Source organism: Heterocephalus glaber, unplaced genomic scaffold, assembly GCF_053883595.1.
Source record: "Heterocephalus glaber isolate CG9 unplaced genomic scaffold, H.glaber_assembly_v1.0 deba00000347, whole genome shotgun sequence".
Classification (NCBI taxonomy): domain Eukaryota; kingdom Metazoa; phylum Chordata; class Mammalia; order Rodentia; family Bathyergidae; genus Heterocephalus; species Heterocephalus glaber.
This window is the reverse complement of record NW_028258143.1, coordinates 45,995,594-46,018,761: the sequence shown is the minus strand read 5'-3', so window position 1 is coordinate 46,018,761 and position 23,168 is coordinate 45,995,594. Positions and strand designations below refer to the sequence as shown.

At 35.7% G+C, this 23,168-nt stretch overlaps 1 protein-coding gene across 3 annotated transcripts in view; it reads left to right on the top strand.

Annotated features, from left to right (window-relative positions):
• Galnt3 (polypeptide N-acetylgalactosaminyltransferase 3) overlaps nt 1–23,168 on the top strand; it is a 58,279-nt gene that overhangs the window by 9,931 nt on the left and 25,180 nt on the right. For 2 of the 3 annotated variants that reach the window (XM_021238598.2, XM_021238597.2), the window contains exons 2-5: nt 11,851–12,474; nt 12,775–12,882; nt 16,682–16,854; nt 21,237–21,386. In XM_021238598.2, the coding sequence (XP_021094257.1) occupies nt 11,960–12,474; nt 12,775–12,882; nt 16,682–16,854; nt 21,237–21,386 (946 nt within the window). In that variant the 5' untranslated portion in view covers nt 11,851–11,959. The remainder of the gene's footprint in view (nt 1–11,850; nt 12,475–12,774; nt 12,883–16,681; nt 16,855–21,236; nt 21,387–23,168) is intronic. The other variant, XM_004857604.3, reaches the window with a different exon arrangement.

Genomic DNA, 23,168 nt, shown 5'->3' with positions numbered 1-23,168 from the left:
AGCATCAGGTTGTTTAATTGGGCTCTTTCTGTTTTCCTAATATGCGTATTCACTGCTATGAATTTTCCTCATAAGACTGCTTTCATTGTGTCCCATAGATTCCAATATTGTATTGTATTGTCATTGTCATTTAATTGAAGGAACTGTCTGATTTCTTCTTTAATTTCCTCTGTGACCCATTGGTTATTCAGAAGTGTGTTGTTCAATTTCCACATGTTTATGAAATTATTTGAGTTTCTTTTGCTATGGATCTCCAGTTTCATGACACTATGGTCTGATAATATACAGGGGATAACTTCAATTCCTTTGCACTTACTTAAACATGTTCTATGTGTGAGTATGTGGTCTATTTTTGAGAATGACCCATGTGCAGCTGAGAAGAATGTGTATTCTGATTTTGTGGGGTGGAAGACTCTGTGAACATCTGTTAAGTTCATTTGTTCAAGAGTTCGATTGAGTTCTAGTATTTCATTACTTATTTTTAGTCTAGTTGATCTATCTATTTGTGACAGTGGGGTGTTGAGGTCCCCCACTACAATTGTATTAGTGCATATATGACTTTTCATGTCCGTTAGTATTTGTTTTCTATAGTTGGGTGCACTAGTGTTTGGTGCATAGATATTTATGATTGTCATCTCTTCCTCTTGGATTCTTCCCTTTACAAGGATGTAATGTCCTTCTTCATCTCTCTTAATCAGTGTTGGTTTGAAATCTACTTGATCTGTCAAGAGGATAGCTACTCCTGCTTTTTTTTGGGTTCCCGTCACAGGGAGTATTGTTTTCCACCCTTTAACTTTCAGTCTATGAGTTTCCTTTTGAATGAAGTGTGTTTCTTGTATGCAGCATATTGTTGGATTTTGCTTCTTGACCCATTCTCCAGTCTATTCCTTTTGATTGGTGAATTGAGACCATTAACGTTGATGGTTATAACTGAAACGTATTGACTTGTCATTGCCATGACTTTTTCTTTTGGTTGTGTTCTCCCCCTTTACATTTAATTTCTTGTCATGCCAGCTGGGTTCATTCTGCTTTGCTTCCTGGGATTGTGATCCTCAATGTCTGTTCCTAGGATATTGTGTAAAATTCTTTGGAGTGCTGGTTTGGTATTCACGAAGTTCCTAAGGTGCTCTTGGTCATGAAAGTATCTTATTTCTCCATCCATTTTGAAAGCTAGTTTTTCAGGGTACATCAATCTGGGTTGGAGGCTGTTTTCTTTTAGGGCTTGGAATATGTCACTCCAAGCTCTTCTTGCCTTGATGGTTTGTGTTGAGAAGTCTGCTGTGATTCTGATGGGCTTTCCTTTGTATGTGATTTGTTTCTTTTCTCTGACTGTTTGTAGAACTTTGTTCTTCTGTTGTGTTTCTGGAATCTTAACAATTATATGCCTCTGTGTAGATTTTTTTTGATCAAGGCTATTTGGAGTCCTATATGCCTCACTTTTCTGTTTGCCAAGCTCTTTTCCCCAGCTTGGGAAGTTTTCTGCCATTATTTTTGTGAAGAGATGTTTTATGTCACCTGCACTCTCTCCTGTTTGTTCATTGAGCCCAATCAGTCTTATGTTATTCTTCTTTGCATCATCTAGCAGCTGCTGGATTGATTTCTCATGTTCTCTTATAATTATGAAGCCATTTTTCTTTTCCTGGTCACTAATTGCAATCTTATCTTCTATATCTGAAATTCTGTCCTCACATTGGCTCACTCTGCTGTGTAGACTTTCAATGGAGCTTTTCATGTCCTGGAAATCTATTTGCATCTCTTTTATGGGTTCCATTTTTTTGTTATGTTGGGATTCCATCATGTTCCTGAGCTCTTCTCTAGATTTATTAATCATGTCTTGCACTAGGGGCACAATTTCTCCTGTTATCTGAGAAATTATTTCTGTTTTCATTTTTTCCAGATCCCCTTTTGTTGCCAGTTCAGTGGGTCCAGGTGTTTGAGTATCAGAGTGTTCCATCTCATTTCCCTTTGGGGTTGCTGTAGGTGATCTGGAAGTCTGGTTTTGAGACTTATTTACATGTTTTCTCATTGCAACTTGGGGTGGGGGCTGTTGCCACCTTGGTCTGGTGGTCTGGTGTCCTCTGTGTCTTTGTAGTGTGGAACCAGGTGGCTGCCTGTCTGCAGCGGGGTGATTTGACGTCTTCCATACACATATTTTAAATTACTTACAAAGCATGTAGCAATTAATTTCAAGCCTACTCATAGAGTAAAAAGAAAAGTTACAGGTCAAGACAGAGAAAGGCATTGGGAAGTGACCAAAGCGACTGGGGAGTAGGAAGCATGTTCCACTGTACTCTAATTAATTTGGATTGCTGTTATCCACATATCATTTCTGTGTTATTTTGGGGGTCATTTGGTCTGATTTCAGGATCTGGATTTCATCATTTAGAAGTGAAAAGTTGACTTTGTGATTGAAATGTCTTGCAGCTTTTGATTATAAATATTTCTTAATTGAATACATTACTCATGGTGAGGAGCCAAAAGAGGGCAGCTTTTACTTAAAGAAGATACTTTGGTGAGACTAAATCAAAAGCAAAAAACAGACAACAGCAACAACAATAACAAAAAAACAGGGGAAAAGATTAGTTGCTGTTAGCTGCCTTCCTTTCAAATCTGTGGCTTGTCCTTCATGATGCTCTCTCGGTTTTATTTACAAAATAAATTAAATCTGTTCTTTTTCTTCCATTCCTTTCACTCCCATCATTTCTTGCCCAGTTCCTGTTTATCTGTCTAAATTCTTCCAGGATCCTATCTGGTTGGTTCCTCACACTGCACTCAGAATGATAGTTTTCAAAATATTTGGACATGGTAACACCTAGTTAAAGTGCTTCATCACACTTGGGATAAAGCAAACTCCTTACCATAGCCTGAAGGCTTGGTATGAGTCAGCTGCTGTCAAGTGCATACCACTCTTGTCATTACTCTGCTCTAGTCCTACCAGCCTTTTTTATCGCCATGTTTCTCTTGCCTCTAGATCTTTGTAAGTGTCATTCTCCCTGCCTGTAACAGGGTTTTCCCTCCTATCTTGGCCTATCCGGCTAACGTTCAACCTTCAGGTTTCAATTTGAACTCCTTTTCTTTTAGCACTAACTGTAACTGAACGTTCTCAGCAGTCTCTCCCCACTCCTCTCAATCCTGTGGAATAAAGACTAGCCTAAAGAAATAAAGTCCTACTTAGTATTTGGGAATATGAACCAGATAGCCTGTATCTGGAAAAATGATTTTGGTTATTAATATCTTTATATTTTTGTCAATTAATAGTTCGTATTTATTTCCATAATAAGGATTAATCCTTATTTATTATTTTACTACTGCATAGTTACCTGCCAGGCATTATTTTAAGAAATTTACATGAGTTATTATTTAATTTTAAGAGTAACCCTATGAAGGGCACAGTTTTTTCTCCCTATATTAGAGATAGGAAAATTGAGAAGTTTAGTAATTTCTTTTCATCTACAAGGTTAGTGAAAACTCTGAGCCAAGCTTCAACTCCAGTATATTTATTTGCTGTTTTTACTCCTTTGTCTGAGAAATGTCTGTTCATTTCGGATGTCCATTTTTGAATTGGGTCTTTGAATTTGGGGGGTCTGATGTAAATAGGGAAGGGTGGTGGGGGTGAAGGGCGCACAGGTAATGGGGGAAAAAATAAGAACTAAGTTACATCATGTTCAGGTACAAACACCCAATGATAAGTGTAAATGTATTATATACCTAAAATGTACCAATTAATATATAAATAAAAATAAATAAATAAATAAATAAAAGATTCAACTCCAAGCAAGTCTGTTCCCTGATCCTGTATTTCCATCCTACTTCTATATACATAACATTATATAGGATTGTTAAAAGATTTACAAAAGTAATAAAAAAAATTCCATCTCCCCTGTCCCTCCTCTCCCACATGCCCAGTAATGCTGCCTAAAAGTAATTAGTTTTACTTTTAGATGTGTCTTCCAGTATTTAATTCTTGAAATAATATGCTTTTATTTCTGTTTCTTAATCTATCAATATGTGGCATTGACTACCAACTTCCCATTATGCTAGATAAATATTTAGCTCTGTTGTGCATACACCTCTGCTCTCCTTTCTTCAACATCCCAATAGAACTCTCATATATTTTGTTTATATTTCACTTTCATATTTATTTATTATGAGTTGTGAATATTGTACACTACAAAGCCAGACAAGCATATTAAAGAGTATACTTTCTTGAATATTGATTGGTTGATTGATTGTTGCTTGCTTGCTTGATTTTGAGATGGAGGCTAGTCTCGAACTCGTGGGCAAATAAACCTCTTCAGTCCTCTGAGTAACTGGGACTATAGGCATGTCACATCAGGCCTAGCTTAGAAAAAAATATTTTAATCCTACAATTAATATTTAACTCATTTAAGAAAGCCAATTTACATACCTTGTGCACACGTTAATTAGAGCACAATTTCTATACATTCCTTCTCAGTTTGATTTTCCACATTGTCTAATCTATCAGATTTATTGGTCTGCTCCTGATGCTATCTATTGTCCTGTTTCAATTTAGACTGTTGCTCTCTAGGTATCTTTCAGAACTTCTGTTTGGGATTTCCATTTGCTGACATCTCTGATGGACTCTCTATTCTTTAAATACTATGACTTCTCTATTCTTTAAATATCATGACTCTCTATTCTTTAAATACTATGACTTCTTATTTGTTCATTCCTAGTTTTCCTTGAAGAACAGTAAATACTCCATTAGCTAATCCCATTCAACAGGTCAAGAACCATCCTTAGCACATATCACAACCTGGCAACCTCACCAGTCTCCACAACCATTGATGTACTGAGTTCAGCTAATTCTACCTCCCAAATCTCTTTTCCCAGCCTCCGTATCTCTTCTACTCATCTCTTGCCCAGATTAGTAGTCTCCTAACTGCCTGCAACATCATATACTTCCAGGCAAAAATGAGCACAGCTTCGAGTAGAATCATTCTAAATTCCAATTCATATTAGGTTACTACCTTGCTCAGAATTCATTAGGCCTCCCCCCTTTGCCTAATGAATTAAGTATAAATCCCTCAAAATTAGGTATCCTTCTGTTCCCTATTTGGAACTTGGCATTCAGCATATGTCTGAAAGGCCTCTCTGTCTATGGTAATTCACTATGCATGGTCCTGAGGAAAATTACCCTACCCGATATTAACTGTTGAAAGAAAAATTAATTTTTGGATTGAAACTGGTTTATTTTCAACTTAAACTTGTATATTAAGGGAGGCTTTACATGTCTTAACCATGAAGTGTGTATAATGCAGGAATTTCAGGTAGTTGGAGAAGTGGAAGGATATTATATAATTCAACAGGAAAATTTAACTTAATCTAATGGTCAGATACTGTTTTCATGTATAATAAAAATAATCTGATACTATAGATCATTTGTGATGTAATTTTTGGAAGTAACAGTAATGGGGAAGGCATAGGTATAAGGAAATTAATAAATGTTAAATTTGAAATCTTTTCTAGAACAGAACTTGCCAAACAATGGCCCCTAGACCAAATTTGGGCCAATATCTGTTTTTGTAAACAAAGTTTAATTGGAACACAGCTATGCTCAGTCATTTATACATTGTTGTGTGTGTGTGTGTGTGTGTGTGTGTGCACGCTACAACTACAGAATTGAGTAGTTGCCATTCACAGTATATGGCCTGCAAAGCAAAAACTATTTTCTGACTGGCTCTTTATGGAAAGCTCACTGACTCTTTTTCTACAGGGTAATGGAAGTTGAGGAATAAAGCATGAATATCTACTGAGTGAGTTGTGGCTAAACTTGCAGAAAGATGAATGCCAAGTGATAGCAGTTGAGCAAGTGGGCATTGTCCTTTGCTCTTTAACTTCCCCATCCTTTAATATTCTTGGGGCTCTAAAGGAAAAGTGACTTGAAGGAATTGTACTCTGCTTATGGGTTTTTATATTTCTTGGAAAAAAAAGAATGTTTGATTGGATTTATTTCATTGTATCCTGGATGCCCATCCTCCAACTGCATTCCATAAAATGGTCCAATGGACATTCCTTTCACTAAGATATTGAGAAATGTGTTAGTGAGGGGAAGCCTTGCATCTGTTAAAAAAAGTCTATGCTTACTCACCTTTTAGGCATAGAGATTGGCTTCTTGATTTCAATGGTAATATGGAATTCTAGCAGCAGAATCCAAGTGGCAATAAGCACTTTAGGACAAAAGATAAGGGAGGCACATCTTCCTTAATTGAAAGCAGGGACACAACTTCCAGAAAGCTTTAGCCTGCAGATGTTTCTGGTAGCTGAGGCAGTGTCTCTTTGAAAGACTCCTAATGGTAGCTAATGAACAAAATAGATGGTCAGTACTACAGTATCACTTGTCTGCATAGCCAAAAAAAACCCACTTTAGCTCTGATAACAATTTCCTGTTAGTTTTGATAACTGAGAGTCACTGGCTCACTCAGTTTCCAGAGCTGTGCCAATTCGCAGACCCAGAACTCTTTCTGTAATGGACCATCAGACATTTGCTAGAGACTATGATTTGGAGAAAAGGAAATGAAAGGAACAACACCCTTCAAACTGAGTGGAATTGGACTCACAGTGTGTCCCAATGGTCAGCAAATGCACTCTGTGCTTATTTCCTCATTTCCTTAATGCATAATTGGAGTAGAAATACTAGATAACTGGCACAATCTCCGTTGACTCTCAAGTGAAGACCATGGGATAGGAGAGCAAAGGGAAAGACCTTAGAATCCCCATCTCTACAATAATAAATCAGAAGTAATATCATATCCCTGAGGAAATCACTGAGGTTGATGCCTCATTCCATATAGGAACGCCTCCCCATTTAACTTACCTATTTGGCCTGTGCAGAAATTGGATGAGTCTTAGAAAATGCTTGTGGACTATCATAAACTTAATCATTGAGTGACTCTAAATGAAGTTGTCAGCCCACAGGTAATATCTTTTTCAAATCATACAGCCCTGGCATTTGTTACACAGCTTTTGACTTGGCTAATACTTTTCTTCCATGCCAATTTAAAGGGACCACCGTGTTCTTATCTAACAGGGCCAACAGTGTATCTTCAGCCTTATCTGAGGGGCAGGTTGTTCTCCTGTTCTAGTGATCTTAATAATCCTAACATTCCATGAATCATCACACTGATTTACTATGTTGATTGTATCTGTTGAGCAGAATATAGCAAATATTTTTGATATCTTAGTGAAGCACATGAAGACTAGAGGATGATAAATCATCCCCACAAAATTTCAGAGGCATACCATTTCATTAACATTTCTGGGTATTCAGTGTTCCTTTATGGATTGACAGACCTTTATGGATTTTGGAGACAGGATGTACCACATTTGAATATATTCCTTCAACCTATGTTCAGTGTAACTCAAGGGCTGTCAGTTTTGAATGATTACCAGAGCAAAAGAAAGGATGTGCAGCAAGTCTAAGACACAAGTGTGAGCTATACATCACTTCAGCTTTTGACTCTAACAAATCCTTTAACTCTCTTAGTGTCTCTAGAGAATAGGTACTCTCTGTAGAGTCTCTGGACAGTACCAATACCAAAATCACAAGAAAGATCTCTAGGATTTTGAAATAAATATATTCCATCTTCAGATAACACTGGACTCTGATAAAACAGCTCCTATTGCCACTTGGTAGATACTAAATGCATAACCATGGGTTTCCATATAGACAAAGCTTCCTACCACTGAATGGATATTGTCTGACTGATCTAGCTGTAGCTTATTCATGCATGGTGACAATCTGTCATCAGGTAGAAATGGACTATGAGAAAGAAGCCTGGAAAAATATGGAAAATATATGTCAGTTACCTGACCAAGTGGACCCAATTCCTTCAATACCACCTCCTGTTACATTGCCTTTTGTTAGTCAGCTTTCCATTACTATAACAAATAACTGAGATAATCAGTTTACAAAGAGAGAAGGTTCATTTTGGTTCACAGTTTTGGAGACTTCAGTCCATGATTGGTTGGTCCCATTGCATTTCGGTCTAGGGAAGGCAGCATATCATGGGACCAACATGGGACAAAAGCATTCATTTCATGGCCAGGATGTGATAGGAAGAGGAAGGGGCTGGATCCCAATATTCACTTCAAGGGCTTACCCTCATTGTCTAGAAGACCTTCTACTAGGTCCCACCTGTTAAAGATTCCATCTCCTCTAAATAGAGACACTGTTGGACACCAAGCTTTTAACATATGGAACTTTAGAGGATGCTTATCCAAACTTTAGCTCCTTGTATCCTTCAACTCATGGCTTATGGCTCCTTGAGGATTTTCTTAGTTCTACTGATAGGCTAAGAAAAAAGTCTCAAGACTGATTTACAGGTGAGGCTGCACAAAACACCAACACTACCCAAGAGTGGACAGCTTCAGAACAATAGCCTACCCATGAATAACTGTGAAGGACAGGAGAAAGGAAATTCTTCCAATAGGCAGAAATTTGAACAATAGGTATGTTTGTCTTTGGTTTCTGGAAGAAGGGATAACTAGAAGTACAGATCTATATTGGTTGATGGGAAGTTGCTAATCATTTGTATGGCCAGGGATCTGAAAGGACAGGACTGGGAGATTGGTGACAAAAAAGTTGAGGATACATAGGTGGATCTTTCAAAATGGACAGAGCCTGAAAAACAGTCATGTCCCACCTAAATGCCCACCAAAGCATTCTTTCCTGCAGAGAGGGCTTTTTATAATCAAGTGGTCAAAATGACATACTCTGTGGATGTTAGAATTCCTCCCTAACCACCTGAGTGCTTGTTAAGTGGACCTATGAACAGTTGCCTTGGTAGAAGGAATGAAGGCTATGTAAGGCTTGGCTCAGTAACGTTTGATGACTTCTTTCTAAAGTGACATGACCAGCACTACTAATGGGTGCCTAATCTGCAGAGACCAACATTGAGGCCCCAGGTGGACCTGAAAAGCTGCATAATTGAGAGGGTAGATTATGCTGCTTATCAATTTATTGTTTCTCTGATCTAATTATTAGCCTGTTCTGCAGTAATGGATGTGGGCCTTGTAAGTATTTCTCCTATGCTAACTGGCACAATATTAAATCCCATTAACAAAGGATTTACCAAGATTTAACACTGGAGGGACCCTGAGGGTGAAAGGGGTTTCTCTTCCTAGTCTCAGAGCTGCTCACTGGCCACTGCTCAGTTCTTCACATGATTTTCTCCAGTGCTACTTATCTATAAGGCACAGTTTTCTTTAGAGTTGGCACCCCTACCCTCTGTACTTTCCCTAGAGCTTGACTTTGGCAGTTGTGATGTGTCCTGAATCCACTGACACTCTGGATCTGCTCTGCTGCCCAGGTCATATTTCTTCAAATTCTCTCTCAAGACCCTCATGTGCACACTAGGAGTCCTACAAGATTGGGTGTCTAGAGAGCTGGCTGCTTAAACTTCCAGGTGGTGCCCAGCCTAGAGCCATCTTGAAAAGTGCACTGGCCTCCTATGGAAGACAGCCCCTCTGACTCCAACAACCAGCAGTTTTTCTCAGCACTGTATCTAGCTAGTTCCAGAATTCAGTACTTTGGGAATAGTCTCTTCTGGGACTCCTGAGGGCAAATTTCCACAAGTTCCACCAGGCAAATTCCCTACCTGTGTTCATCTCATCACTTTATCCATCCATCTCTCATTTCTTTTTTCTCTTCCCAAGTCCTATTGTTTGGTTCTGTTTCCTAGACACTCTTGAATCATTCTTTTCCATCCATCTGGTACCCCTTATCTCTTCAATATCATATTCACTGGGGATGGAAACTTGTGATTTATTTGTATAATCTCAAGTTTATGGTTCTGCTTTAAAAATCATTCAGTTTTTTTCATTCCATCCATATAGGGAAGAATTGATAAATTTTCAAGTCACTGGAAGATGTGCTCCACTTCTAGTGAACTGGCCTTTAACTGACCTCCCAGCCTGCTCTCCTGCCACTCCCTACCTGTACCTTCCATCTCTGCTGTACTAAGGGATGACCACGTCTTTTCTTGCTTCTGTGCTTTAGGATCCACCATTTCTTCTTGCTTTTCTCTCTTCTCCATCCGCCTAAAATTTACTTACTTTCAAGATTCTGCTGAACATTATCATCCCTGGGAAATTCTCTTAACATTTCTCCTTCCCTCCATGTTGTCTTGGTAGTCTCCTGTCCCAGCATGTATGATGCTGCTTCATTGCCTGACTTGCCAGATTTCATCCTAGTCCCTGTTTCTTAAAGGGAAGGGCCACCTTTAATTTTGTAGCCACAGCCCTGAACAACATTTGACAAATAAATTGTCCAACTATAATTTTATGATTCTGTGACTCCTTATATGAATTTTTCAAGCAGAGGAAAAAATGTAAGAGGTCATTTCATTCTTTATATGAAGTTCTTATAACAATGAAAGCTCAGAAATATTGGAATTTTGCTTTTATGTGGAATACGTATCATAACTGAGGTATTTTTAGGAGCCGTATTGTCTGTTCCATACTGAAAAAAATATAGAACATTCCAATCAGAACTAATATAAGAAGTAAGTTCTGCCTGTTTTATTTATTCAGCTTAAATTATTCTATAAAAGGCCAGAGAATTCATCTTAGAACTTGCTTTTCTTATTTTAAATTTAGTTATAACTTTGAAGGAGAAGCTAAACAAAGTGATAAAGTTAGTTCTTACTGCTACAAATAATCTTTCCTTTACGTTTAGGCTTTAGGGTCAACAAGCACTTTGCAGGCCTCTTTCCCTGTATTTTACTTGATTGGCTATAATGGTGCATAGTCTGCAATCCCATACCGAAACCCTTTCACCACCCATCATTTTAAGCATCACAAGGAAAATGGGCCCTCACTCTGATTCGGCCTGTCCTCAGCATCCTATGTTGCTTTTCCTTTCGCTCGTGGTGTTCATGCTGGGTTTATATACCTGTTGCTCTGTTCTTAAGGTCAATGGCAGGCAGAAATTTATTATTTCATCAAACCAAATTCTGGTTTTTGAACCCTAGAGACACTTAAAGAGAAGCAAATGTATTTGCTTTTCACTATTAGATTTTGTATTTGTATGAGCTTGAGCTATTGAAGTTATGTGTTACATAACAACGAACTGAATGCTCTTGATTTTCTTTATGGGTTCTGTCAGGATTCCCAAGTGCTATCAGGTGAGGAAATTTGGCAGAATGCATGCTTACTTATTTGTGAAGCTGCTTTATTATTTTACTTGGTTTAGTTGGAGAAGTGGTTCACAGGTTAAGGGAAAATTGCATAAATAACACCATGCACAGGTGGATGCTTGGTTGGGCCTGTCAGTATATCCTTGCTTTCCTGTGGATCTCCTTCAACAACTTCTTATGATCCACTTAACAAAGTACTTTAACTCCGTGGTTATCAAGCTAAGACATTCCCTTTTTCTAACTCAAAATACGCTTGTAAAATAATTTTATGTATATCATATGGTAGATGTTACCAGAGTTAATACAAATGTGGCAGCTGTTGGGGAGGTTGTTTATTTTGGGGGGATTTTTTGAGACAGGGTTTCACTTTGTAGTTCAGACTGGCTTGGAAATCACTTAGCAGCCCAGGCTGGACTTGAACTCCCAGTGATCCTCCTGCTACAACCTCTCAAGTGCCTCCATGGCCAACAAAATATGTATTTTTTATTGGAGAGAAAGCCTTAATATTTTGTAACCTTAATAGACTATAGTTAATTACACAATTGTTTTTTCTAAAGTGAAATTTTCTCGAGGGCAAAAAATCTTTGTATTCTTATTAACCATAAGAGTACATTGTTGGTTGAATGAATAAATTATATGATGCCTTTGTGAATAGCTAGCTACTAATAACAGCTGTTATTTCTATTTGTAGGTATAACTGTTTAAAGGAACTTTCTTACCAACAAGTCTATGATAAAAAAATACAAGTAACAGAGGAAATCTTAACTGTTATTTGTCAAGAAACAAGGATTGATGTCAGAATGGCTCACCTAAAGCGACTAGTAAAGTTACATATCAAAAGACATTGCCACAGAATGTTCTGGAAGCTTGGTGCAGTAATTTTTTTCTTTATAATAATTTTGATTTTAATGCAAAGAGAAGTAAGTGATCAATATTCCAAAGAGGAATCAAGGATGGAAAGAAACCTGAAAAACAAAAACAAGGTGTTTGATTTAATGCTAGAAGCTGTAAATAATATTAAAGATGCAATGCCAAAAATGCAAATAGGAGCACCTGTCAGGCAAAACATTGATGCTCGCGAGAGACCCTGTCTTCAGGGATATTATACAGTGGCAGAGCTGAAACCTGTTCTTGACCGCCCACCTCAGGATTCTAATGCACCTGGTGCTTCTGGCAAAGCCTTCAAGACAACCAATTTAAGTATTGAAGAGCAAAAGGAAAAAGAACACGGGGAGGCAAAACACTGTTTTAATGCTTTTGCAAGTGACAGGATTTCATTACACCGAGACCTTGGACCCGACACCCGACCTCCTGAGTACGTTGAAGAATACTCATTCTTTATTGCTTGTCACCAGAGATTTCAGTGGACAGGCATTAGTTAAGAAATTTGCTTGTTCTTTAGCTACTGTGAGGCAGACAATCAGCACATATTGTTTATTCCATCTGTTGTATTTATTTTTGCTTGTAATTATCAAGGCTAGATACCTTGGCTGGTGAGGTAGGGCAGACAGGAGAAGTTATTAGCTTGGAAATTAGAAAACTGAGTTCTAGATTTGACATTTAGGTACAAGAAAACCTTTTATTCTTAATTGTTGTAATTTCTTCATTTATTTAGGAAGAAAGACAGGTTTTGTGGAAAATGTCACAGATGGAGGAGTTGTTTTCATTTCTCTTTGTATTGCTATAGAATGGAAATGTTAAAAAATGTGCCAAGATTTTGGAGGTATTATATAACATTTTATGGATTTATAAAATAACCCAAAGACTCTGTGGCTCTTTGCAGTACCTAATTATGTCTCAAAATGCCTTATATTTTATAAGCTTTCCTTTAAGGCAAAATGGTGTTACAATTATTATTTCCACTATGATTCTGTCTTTGAAGATTTGTTGATAAAGTTATATCTATAGCATTGTCTTCCTTTAGCTACAGAGAAGTCAACATTTGTCATTATCGAGTCACTTGGTATGTGTTTGTCTTTGCTGTACTGTGTTTTGATTAATATTTCCCTCCAGGTTCTACTATTGTTTCTCTATATCCTTAGTTAACCATTTTGTTATCTACAAGGTAATGTTCAAATGCTGTATGTAAATTGCAAAGGCTAAAATGAATTCCAGCACCCTCAAGCCATCAGTGGTTTTTTGTGAGCACAAGATAGGAAAACAGTAAGCAAACAATGCTGTGTATTTTGCTTTTGGGTTATGACAGATTACACTTGGCAGCCATACTGAAGATAAGAGTTTTGATAGAATGGTGTATTGTTTCAGATTTGTGTAGATTTATGGTTATGAATATTTGCTCCACTATTTGAATCCCTCAGTGTTAAAGTTGTGTAGGTTAGATTTCTGTCACTGCATTTTAATCCATTTAATCTAAAGTCAAGTTGCTCAGAATCAATGTGTAAAAAAATTCAATGAATATCTACAAAATATTCTGGCTCTTGTAACAGATCATGGTGTAGTGCCTTTCTTGTATTAATAGATTCAAATACAGTAGTGCATTTTATTGATTTTGGTAAGGGTCTTGATTGAAAGCAGTCCACATAAAAAATCAATTAGTAGGATTTGAATTCTTTGAAATGATATTAGCTGAAGCTGAGGTTTTTATGATAACATTAAGAAACTACAATAATGTTCAAAACTGTTAATTTTTTAGTAGTGAAAAATAACTAAGCATATTTAACAACATTATTATAGTCAGGGATTTACTTATTTCTGACTTTAGATAGGGGTTTGTAGAGGTGGTGAAGAATTAATTGTTTTGTACTTTGAATGTTACCTGTGTCAACAAGGAGCACATTTCCTGAAGAACTGCTAGTTGTTTTACAAGCTCATTAGTCATTTAGATCTAGTTTCTCTTAAAGTCAAATGGTCCTGTGATTGATAATTTAAGCAAGTCTCTATATGCCACATTTTTGAATGGTTTGACTGAAAAATACATAATATTTGGCAAGATATATTAATTGGACTATTTTAAGTGATATGTGAAATGATTTTAAAAGCATAAAAATATCATGCTAATTATTTCAAAGTAAATTAAATCATACCAGGAAATACTTTCACTTTCATTAATGATAAAAGTGATATTTCATTGTGGCACCTCCCACTGTGTCATTTTTAATTACTGATTAATATCAGTAGATGTCAGTTAAGTAAATAAATACTGCCTTAAACAGGGACAACTGTTCAAGATTAAAGTGACAGCATTTTAGTAGTGTGCGTTTTTATGCAGCTTTATATTTTGCATCTTCAATTTTTTTAGAATTATTGATTAATATTATATTAACTACATGGCAAAGATAGGAAAAAATTTTTAATCCTAAAATTCTATTTACTCCCTAAAATGCCTTTAAGAAAATAAGTCATGAGGTAGTTCTTTTTCCTTTAAAAAACCATGTTATATTATGGAGTTTTTCAGAATTTGTATTCATAGTTCGTGTTGGTTTATAAACATTTAGGTGTTAAAATATGAACTTATATTTAGTAATTCTGTGTAATTAATGTTCAGGTGTATATATAGTTTGTATTTGAACTTCACTTTTAATTGGTAGTTTATCTAACATTAAATTTAGAATAATTTACTTTTATTCCAAAGGATGAGGGAAATTATGATAACTTACCTTTTTTTTTTGTACTGGGGATCGAACTTGGGTCCTTGCACTTGCAGGGCAGGTGCCAAAACCACTGAGCTAAATCCCCGGCCATGATAACTGACTTCTGACTGTGCATTAGTATTGCACTTTTAAATCATGAAGTGATCACTTCCACTCCCATCTATGCTCTCACTTTCTCCTTTTCCTTCTAAGTTTTGTTGATATTCTCTTTCCATTTTACCCCCAATCTAATTCCCTTTCTTGTTCACTATAAATATTCCACCCTAAAGACTTGCTCTTGGAAAATGACTCCAAAGATACACACATGTAAATATGGTCAGAAAGTAATTAGTAGGAGAACTTACACTGTCACCCCAGAGGGTACTGCCCCTCCTTCCCGCCTACCCATTGGCCCTAGAAAGTAACTGATGTGTGTTGACTCTCATCTCTATGAGGGAATGATTCACTTTCATATCTCTGGGTTTGAGCACCAATATTTGATTCTTCACATACTTTATTTATTGTGTGAGAAGATTTGACCATGTATGAGGATTTTATAGTCTTTTGTTCAAAATCATACAGCAAATGATGGGATTTAAATGATCTTAGAAATACAGTTGCTTTGTTTATCTTTTCCATAGACCATACGTGGTTATTGTACATCCCACTGTTTTGAAACCTTCTTCTGTGTCACTCTTATTATCCTCGCCTCAATTCAGGGGGTGAGCAGCTGTGATCTCCACATTTCTAGTGTCAAAGGCTAGAAACTGTGTAGAGCCACTAACACACTAGTTGGTTATAAAGATTATGTTCTTTGGGCCAGGGATTTAGCTCAGTGGTTCTACCGCCTGTTCCGCAGGCTTAAGGACCGGAGTTCAATCCCTGGTACCAAAAGAAAAAAAAAAAGATTATTTTCTTTGAGGAAGACATTGTTATAAAACTGTATTCAAGTTCAACGAATGACTAGTATTTTTACCTTATGAATAATACCACTAATGAGTCGAGAGTACTTAGAATTTCTCTCTTAATACCTTTCAACCTTGCAGATGGTGATAGAAGCTCAAGACTCTTCATGTGGATTTAGATATTTATTTAAAATTTTTAAATACATCCTGTTAAAAAGACATTTTTAAATGCTAGATATTAACTAAACAGTAGGGCAAAAATGTTTTAGAAACATTTGAAAAATGGTATTAAGAATTTAACTAACTGGCCAGATGAGGTGGTACATGCCTATAATCCCAGCACTGGGCAGGCTGAGAAAGGAGGACTGCCACTGTTCAAGGCCAGCCTGGGCTGCATAGTGAACTCAAGAACTCAAGGACAGCCTGAACTGCAGAGCAAGACCCTCTCTCAAAAAAAAAAAAGAATTTACCTAATGATGAGCATCATAAGAACTTAGGTTTTATGGTAAACTATTTTTTCCTTTGGTACTCTATAGATTAAATAAAATTTATTAAATAAACTTAGAAAATAGTAGATACTTGACATACATTATGTACTTTAAAAAGTATCTCATTTAAAATCTTTATGAAAAATAAAGTTGCACAGTTTAGGTTGCAAATAAGAAAAATTAGTGACTTTTGCAAGAAAATATCAAAATTTGTTGTTCGAGGAGGTAATCAGATTTTTTATTTTTACACATTGTCTCCTTTGTAACATTTTATTTAAAATGTTATTTGTTAAAAATTAATACTGTTGAGAAAGTTTACAGTAATATATTGTGATCTATATCACTAGGCATAATCTTTGAATGATCTAGTGAAAATTTGTTTTGATCTATTTACATTTATATAATTTAAGATTGTTTCATATAGAAAGAAACTATTTGCTCATTTTTTGATGATAGATTAATGATAACTTTAGCAATGCTATAGCTATGAAATAAGATAATAAAAGTTATAATCGTTCTTTTACTTTGGCTTCTTCTAGATGTATTGAACAAAAATTTAAGCGGTGTCCTCCTTTGCCTACCACCAGTGTCATAATAGTTTTTCATAATGAAGCGTGGTCCACGCTGCTTAGAACTGTCCACAGTGTGCTCTATTCTTCACCCGCAATACTGCTGAAGGAAATCATTTTGGTGGATGATGCTAGTGTAGATGGTAAGAAAGCACAAATTAGTTTGTTTCCAGGTAAATCCATACGGTGGTGTGCAAAGAACACTTGGCTATATACTGCTCTCTGTATGCCATCTCAGAACTTGAATAGTTTGATTGGTATGTATGATGTATGAAAGTAGAATCTGAGGCTGTCCATATTCAAATATTTTAAAGTGCAGTAATATATAAAGCACCATTATTTATGACTCTGGAGTTCTCAATGTGTGACTTTTATTATAAGCCATTGTGATTAGTAAGAGCACAGATTAAAGCTTGGAGTCAGGCTGCCTTGATTTTTTTGTTTTGTTTTGCTTTGTTTTTTTGGTACTGGGGATCGAACTCAGGACCTTGTGCTTGCAAGGCAGGCGCGGTGCCACTGAGCTAAATCGCCAGTCTAGCTGCCTTGATTTGAATCTCAGCTCTTGCTCTGACCAGTAATTTGGACAAATTACTTAATATCTTTTCTTCAGTTTCCTTATTGATAAAATTGGAATTATACCATATTTCATCAAATTTAAGATGTCATTAGTTTATGAATCAACAAAAAGAAAAAAATAGCCAATTAAGCTAATATGAAATTGATTACAAGAAGTATCCAACTTTGTAACTTAGAATTGAGAACGTGAATAGGACATACCTCCTAGGGTTGTTTTGAAAAATCAATGAGTTAATATAAAAATAAATGTCAATCATTAAAATTACTAAAGAATGACTAGAGTTTGCTCTATTTTGGACAAAATTTTTAATTCATATCCACTTAAAATTATAGGTCACACACTAAATTACACATTTTAAATTAAAATTACAAGACTAATCTAATTTGCTAAATTTTCAAAATTACATGTTTTTTAAGTACAGATTATCTCAGTGATTGCAAAGTGTATTCCTAAAGGAACCCATGTTTATAGGTCTTCCAGATGATGTTTTCTCATGTAAAATGGAAATATATGCTTTCATCACATCCAAAGCACCATCTATTGTTTTATATATATATATATACATATATATATATATATGTATATATATATATATTTTTTTTTAATCAGTACTAGGGAATGAACCCAGGACCTTTGCACTGAGCTATATTCCCAGCCATTTTTTAAATTTTTGTTTTGAGAGAAGGTTATGCTAAGTCACTGAGTTGCCCAGACTGGGCTCTAACTTGTGATTCTCCTGACTCAGCCTCCCAGAGTGCTGGGATGCGAGGTATGTGCCACAATGCCCTGCTACACCATTACTTTATGTACATGTGAAAAGAAAATGGTGCCTATTAAGTCACATTTTATCAATTGCAAGATATATCCAGATTCCAGACACATTAATAAGTGAATAAAATTTAAATCATTAACCTGGCTTATTTAACCACTTGTGCATACAATTCTAAAGGTTTCCATACTTTTACAATTAAATATTTTGAGTAAATTGTGGTTATATTCTCAAGATAAATGAAAGTTTAGACAGAATAAAATTGCTTAATCTCCAAGGTTTTGTTTTTGTTTTGAAGTATTGAGGATTGAACTCAGGGAGGGCTGATCTACACATCCCCAGTCCATTTCCTTTTTTTTTTTTTCCACTGTATTTTGGGACAGAGTCTCATGAATTTCCCCAGGCTAGACTTGAATTGGTGATCTTGTCTCAGCCTCCCAGGTAGCTTGGATTATAAATGTACATTTCTGTATGTATCCAACACCAGAGATTCTTTTTTTTTTAACCTGGTTGTGAAACCTATCCTTCAAATGTTGAAGGTTTGTAATTCAAGTCCCGTGGATTCAAGTTCCATACTGTAAGACTCTGATTCAAATCTCTAATATCCTCATTACCTGACCACTTAATTGTAATCAGCTGGTGCATTTACTGTTTGATCTGTTCTGATTTTTCCTTATTCTGTCTAGTTGAATTGCAGTTCATAGGCTTTATGTGATGTCTGATTAGGTTCTATGCACCTCTGTATATTTCACCTTAAAAACAACACTATGTTAGAAATTTTTTCTTTTCCTTTGGTTTCTTGAACACATTCTCTCAGATGATTTTTATTTTGTTTGATTTTCCAAGTAGTAGTGAGAAAACAGAGGCATGCTAAGTTTACTTCCTGTGAGCCTTCAATTGATGGCATATATTTAATTGTACAACCAAAATCATAGAATTAAAGTAAATCAAAAATTTTAAAAGATACCCATTCCTAATGTTCCTGTTTCAATCATTTCATTCTTTTCATTTTCTTTCTTAAACTCTATCAAAATAAGGATATGTTTATATAACTATCCATGTTAGAGAACTCATTTTAAAACCTGATATTTTTACAAACCATTGTTACTAGCCATTTTATTTTATGTTCAAAACTTTAGTTTTAATGATGATGGACTAGACATATTTTACTTAACCATTCATCTTTTCTTCACCCCATACTGTTACTTTATGTTATACTGAAACAAATACTATCCTCGTCTTCCTGTCTCTTTCTTTTTTTTGCATTATACCTTTAGACAACTTAGGAGAAGTAAAACTGCTTAGTCAATTGATCTAAATATTTTTATAATTCTTTATAGTATCTAACAATAGATTTAGAACAGGTTTCTTAGAGAAAGTTATCTTTGGGTACTATTGTAATTTGTCTTACTGACACAAAGAGCTATCAAATGAGTGCTCGCTATAAAAAATGTGTCCCTCTTTGCTGGAAAGGATCCTATGAAGTAGAAACTAGTCCCTGTTTCCAACTTGCCTGGAGAAAAGCAGCATAAAATATGTAAATAGGTTAGAATAAGATTGTTAAACCCAGTGACAGTAAAAGAAAAGATAATCTTCTAAAGCATTGGCATTGTGATAGGCCCTGTTTTAATAATGCTTTCTTTGTACAGTAATCTCTTCTTTTATCTTCCCAGTAGTGTCTTCTGTAAATCCTGTTATCCTCATTTATGTATAAATAAACTAAGTGACAGAACAGGTAAGATAGTTTGACTGAAGTCACATAGCTAAAAGTAATGGTGCCATCAGAGCTCAGATGTACTTAATCTCCCAAAAGAAGAGTATAGATGGGATTAAATTTCAGGGCCAGATAAGAATTTAGAGGAAGTTCAGAAGTCTTGGATAAATTTTAAAAATTTTTAATGAACTCAAACAATGAGAGGTTTTATTGAAGGGACCTGTGGTAATTCCATTTTAAAAAATCAATCCCCATTAAGACCTTTAAAATTTTATAAGTTTCTTAAAGCAGAAAATATTTATGTTTTTTCTTTATAAATTACAAAACTACAGGTCTTTAAGAGAATTTTTTCAGAGGAATTTAGGTGTCTAAAAGTTAAGACTACTATTCTGAGACAATACTGTTTAGATTTTGTTTTTTCCATAGGGTTGTTCCTGAAATCTCACCTCCCCTATGAATATTTAAGTGTTAAATCAGCAGCTATCTTATCTGCATCCCTGTAGAACTGAAAAAAAATCACAGATGAGATCAGAGTCATCTGCAGTTCTTCTGAAACATGTCAGAAGCCACCATCTTCCCCAGGATGCTGTTTACTGCCTCCACATTTCTAGATCTTTTCTCCAGGATTAGTGCTCTGGCCAAAAAAAGGCCACTTGGAGAACTACATTATTTACTCAACAAGGAATTGAGAATTAATGATGAAAAACAGGCTTAAGATGTTTAAAAATATAAACAGCACTTGATCAATGGATTTTTCTTTTACCTACTGTCTCAACTTTTGCTTATTATGTATCTCATCCAAATTGAAATGTCGAATATCTTAAATTATATACCCATTACTACAATTTTGCCTGTTTTTAACTTCCTGATTTACATGCTCCTTTTTACTTCCACATTTTTACTGGAAAGAAATCTGTCAGGAGACTCCAAAGCTTCCAAAAATTTCCTGCTGACTATAGAGATATTCCCAAATTTCTCTAGTTCTGGACTTTCCTATTGGCCTTTTTCCCAATACTTAAGCTTTAAAGTATTTTGATCACTGCCTACATATGAAAGAATCCCTTTGATACTTGGCATTTTCATTAAGATTTCCAGACTTAAAAACCAATTTAAAAAAATGTCAAATATCTTTTTGGCCAAGTGATATTTCTTTCACTCTCATAGTCAAGCTCAGACCTCTGTATGCATTTCTGTAACTCTCAGGTACTGTAACTTACATCTCTGGTCTCTCTAAACATATTTATTAATATAAAATGTACAGGATATATGTGTGTTACAGTAGTTAAATATGCATATAGAGCCTTTTTTTCCAGTGAAGAATAAAGGTAAACATTTTCATCTTGCTGGAAGAACATGTGAAACTATTAACCTTTTGCATTTGGAAGGATATTTGCTCTGTGATTTCATTTAATATACTGTACATGAAAATAAATTAGAAATAATCATGATTTATTTTTCTTTACAGATTACTTACATGAAAAACTAGAGGAATATATCAAACAATTTTCTATAGTAAAAATAGTCAGACAAAAAGAAAGGAAAGGTCTGATCACTGCCCGGTTGCTAGGAGCAGCAGTAGCAACAGCCGAAACACTCACATTTTTAGATGCTCACTGTAAGTATTTGTGTACAGATATAGTTATAACATTTTCCCTCTCCTCCTCTAATTTAAAAGTTAGTTTTCAGGGCTGGGGATTTAGCTCAGTGGTTCCGCCACCTGCCTTGCCAGCGCAAGGACCCAAGTTTGATCCCCAATACCAAAAAAAAAATTTCCAATATTGGGCTGGGGATTTAGCTCAGTGGTTCTACCGCCTGCCTTGTAAGTCAAGGACCCGAGTACGATCCCTGGTACCAAAAACAAAACAAAAACAACAAATAAAAGTTAATTTTCTTTACATGCCTAATTGCATGCTTTTGAACAACACTTTTTAGTATTCCAGCAATGACAGTCCAAGCAGACAGTGGCTGTGCAGAAGAACATCCTTTCATTTGTACGGAGCTCTTACCTCCATTATGCTTGAACCTCCTCAGCTTTAATGATCTCCAGTGACCAGATTCCTAGTGAATTCATGAGTAGCATTTTTTTTTGCATTTGTTTACAGATGTTCATCCTGTTTAAGAAGAAAAAAAATTTCTTGTTATCTATGATTCTTTTTTTTTGGTACCGGGAATTGAACCCAGGACCTTGCGCTTTCGAGGCAGGCACAATACCACTGAGCTAAATCCCTGGCCCTGCTATATATGATTCTTACATTTTAAAATGATAATTAATTTGCTTAAGTATAATCGTTATCATTAAACTTTGTCCCAATATCACCACTTTTAACTTTTATATTTCACTTCTTTTTTGAAAGATTTGTGGACTCTTTCTTATGCTAAATTAGGAGTTTCCCTTCCCAATTTCTATCTTTTCTGTGAATATTGTCAATTTTTTTTGTATTGCTGCTTTGGGGATTTTCTTTAATTTGTTTCAGTACCACTGTTTTTGGAGTCAATGTATTATGGACATGTTAGGTATTGATAAATGTCACATAGTCTCTTGAGCTATAAATTTGGTGGGTTTCAGTTTTTTTGTTTTTGTTTTTTTTTTTTTTAAATGAGTGTTTATCCTTGAACTTTCCAGCCCCTTAGTTATGTTTGGCCCAAGAAAGGGTTGTAAGCATGTGCTAGTTACTACAGAAGGGCTTTTAGATTTCTTTGAGTTGTTTAAAGCCATTGCATCTACTATTCTTTCACTACAAGATATTTACAAATGAAAAAAGATTTAGAGATATTTTGCAAAGGAAAACAGCATTCTTTTTCTAATCTAGCGTTAAAATAAGGGTGGACTGAGCATTCTTTACCTCCTTGGGAATGTGTATGATTGTCCTCCTGGACCAGGACTGCTGAAGTTTACTTAGTGGCAAGTCCAGAACAGGACTGAATATGTCTTGTCTCACTTCATTCTGTGTTATGTAGGATACCTCGGCCCATCATCAGAATTCACTTTTCATAGGATTCCTTTGCTCCCACTTTCCATTAGATTGTAGCTTTGAATGGCCTTTTTTCTCCAACTGCTGAAATCAAAATATTGTGAGACTTTGAGTTGGCTTTCTCCTAAGGCCCAGTGAGGGAAATGAAGCTTTCAATTGCTGTACCTTACTTGGGGTTGGGAGAGCAAGTTTAAATAAATCAGGACATCTTTGGGGCTAGGTGAAAAGCTACCTGTTTTAAAGGGAAACGCCAATCATCTGAAGCTTAAACATATCCTTTTTTAGTTTCTTCTCGGAGAAAAAGATCATCATCTATAGGGAAATTTTCCTAGCTATACTCAGTCTTCCTTTTCCCTGTCATCCTACCCTTATCACAAGAAATCTAAGAAATCTTTCCTTTTCCAGATTGGTTATACACTATGGTG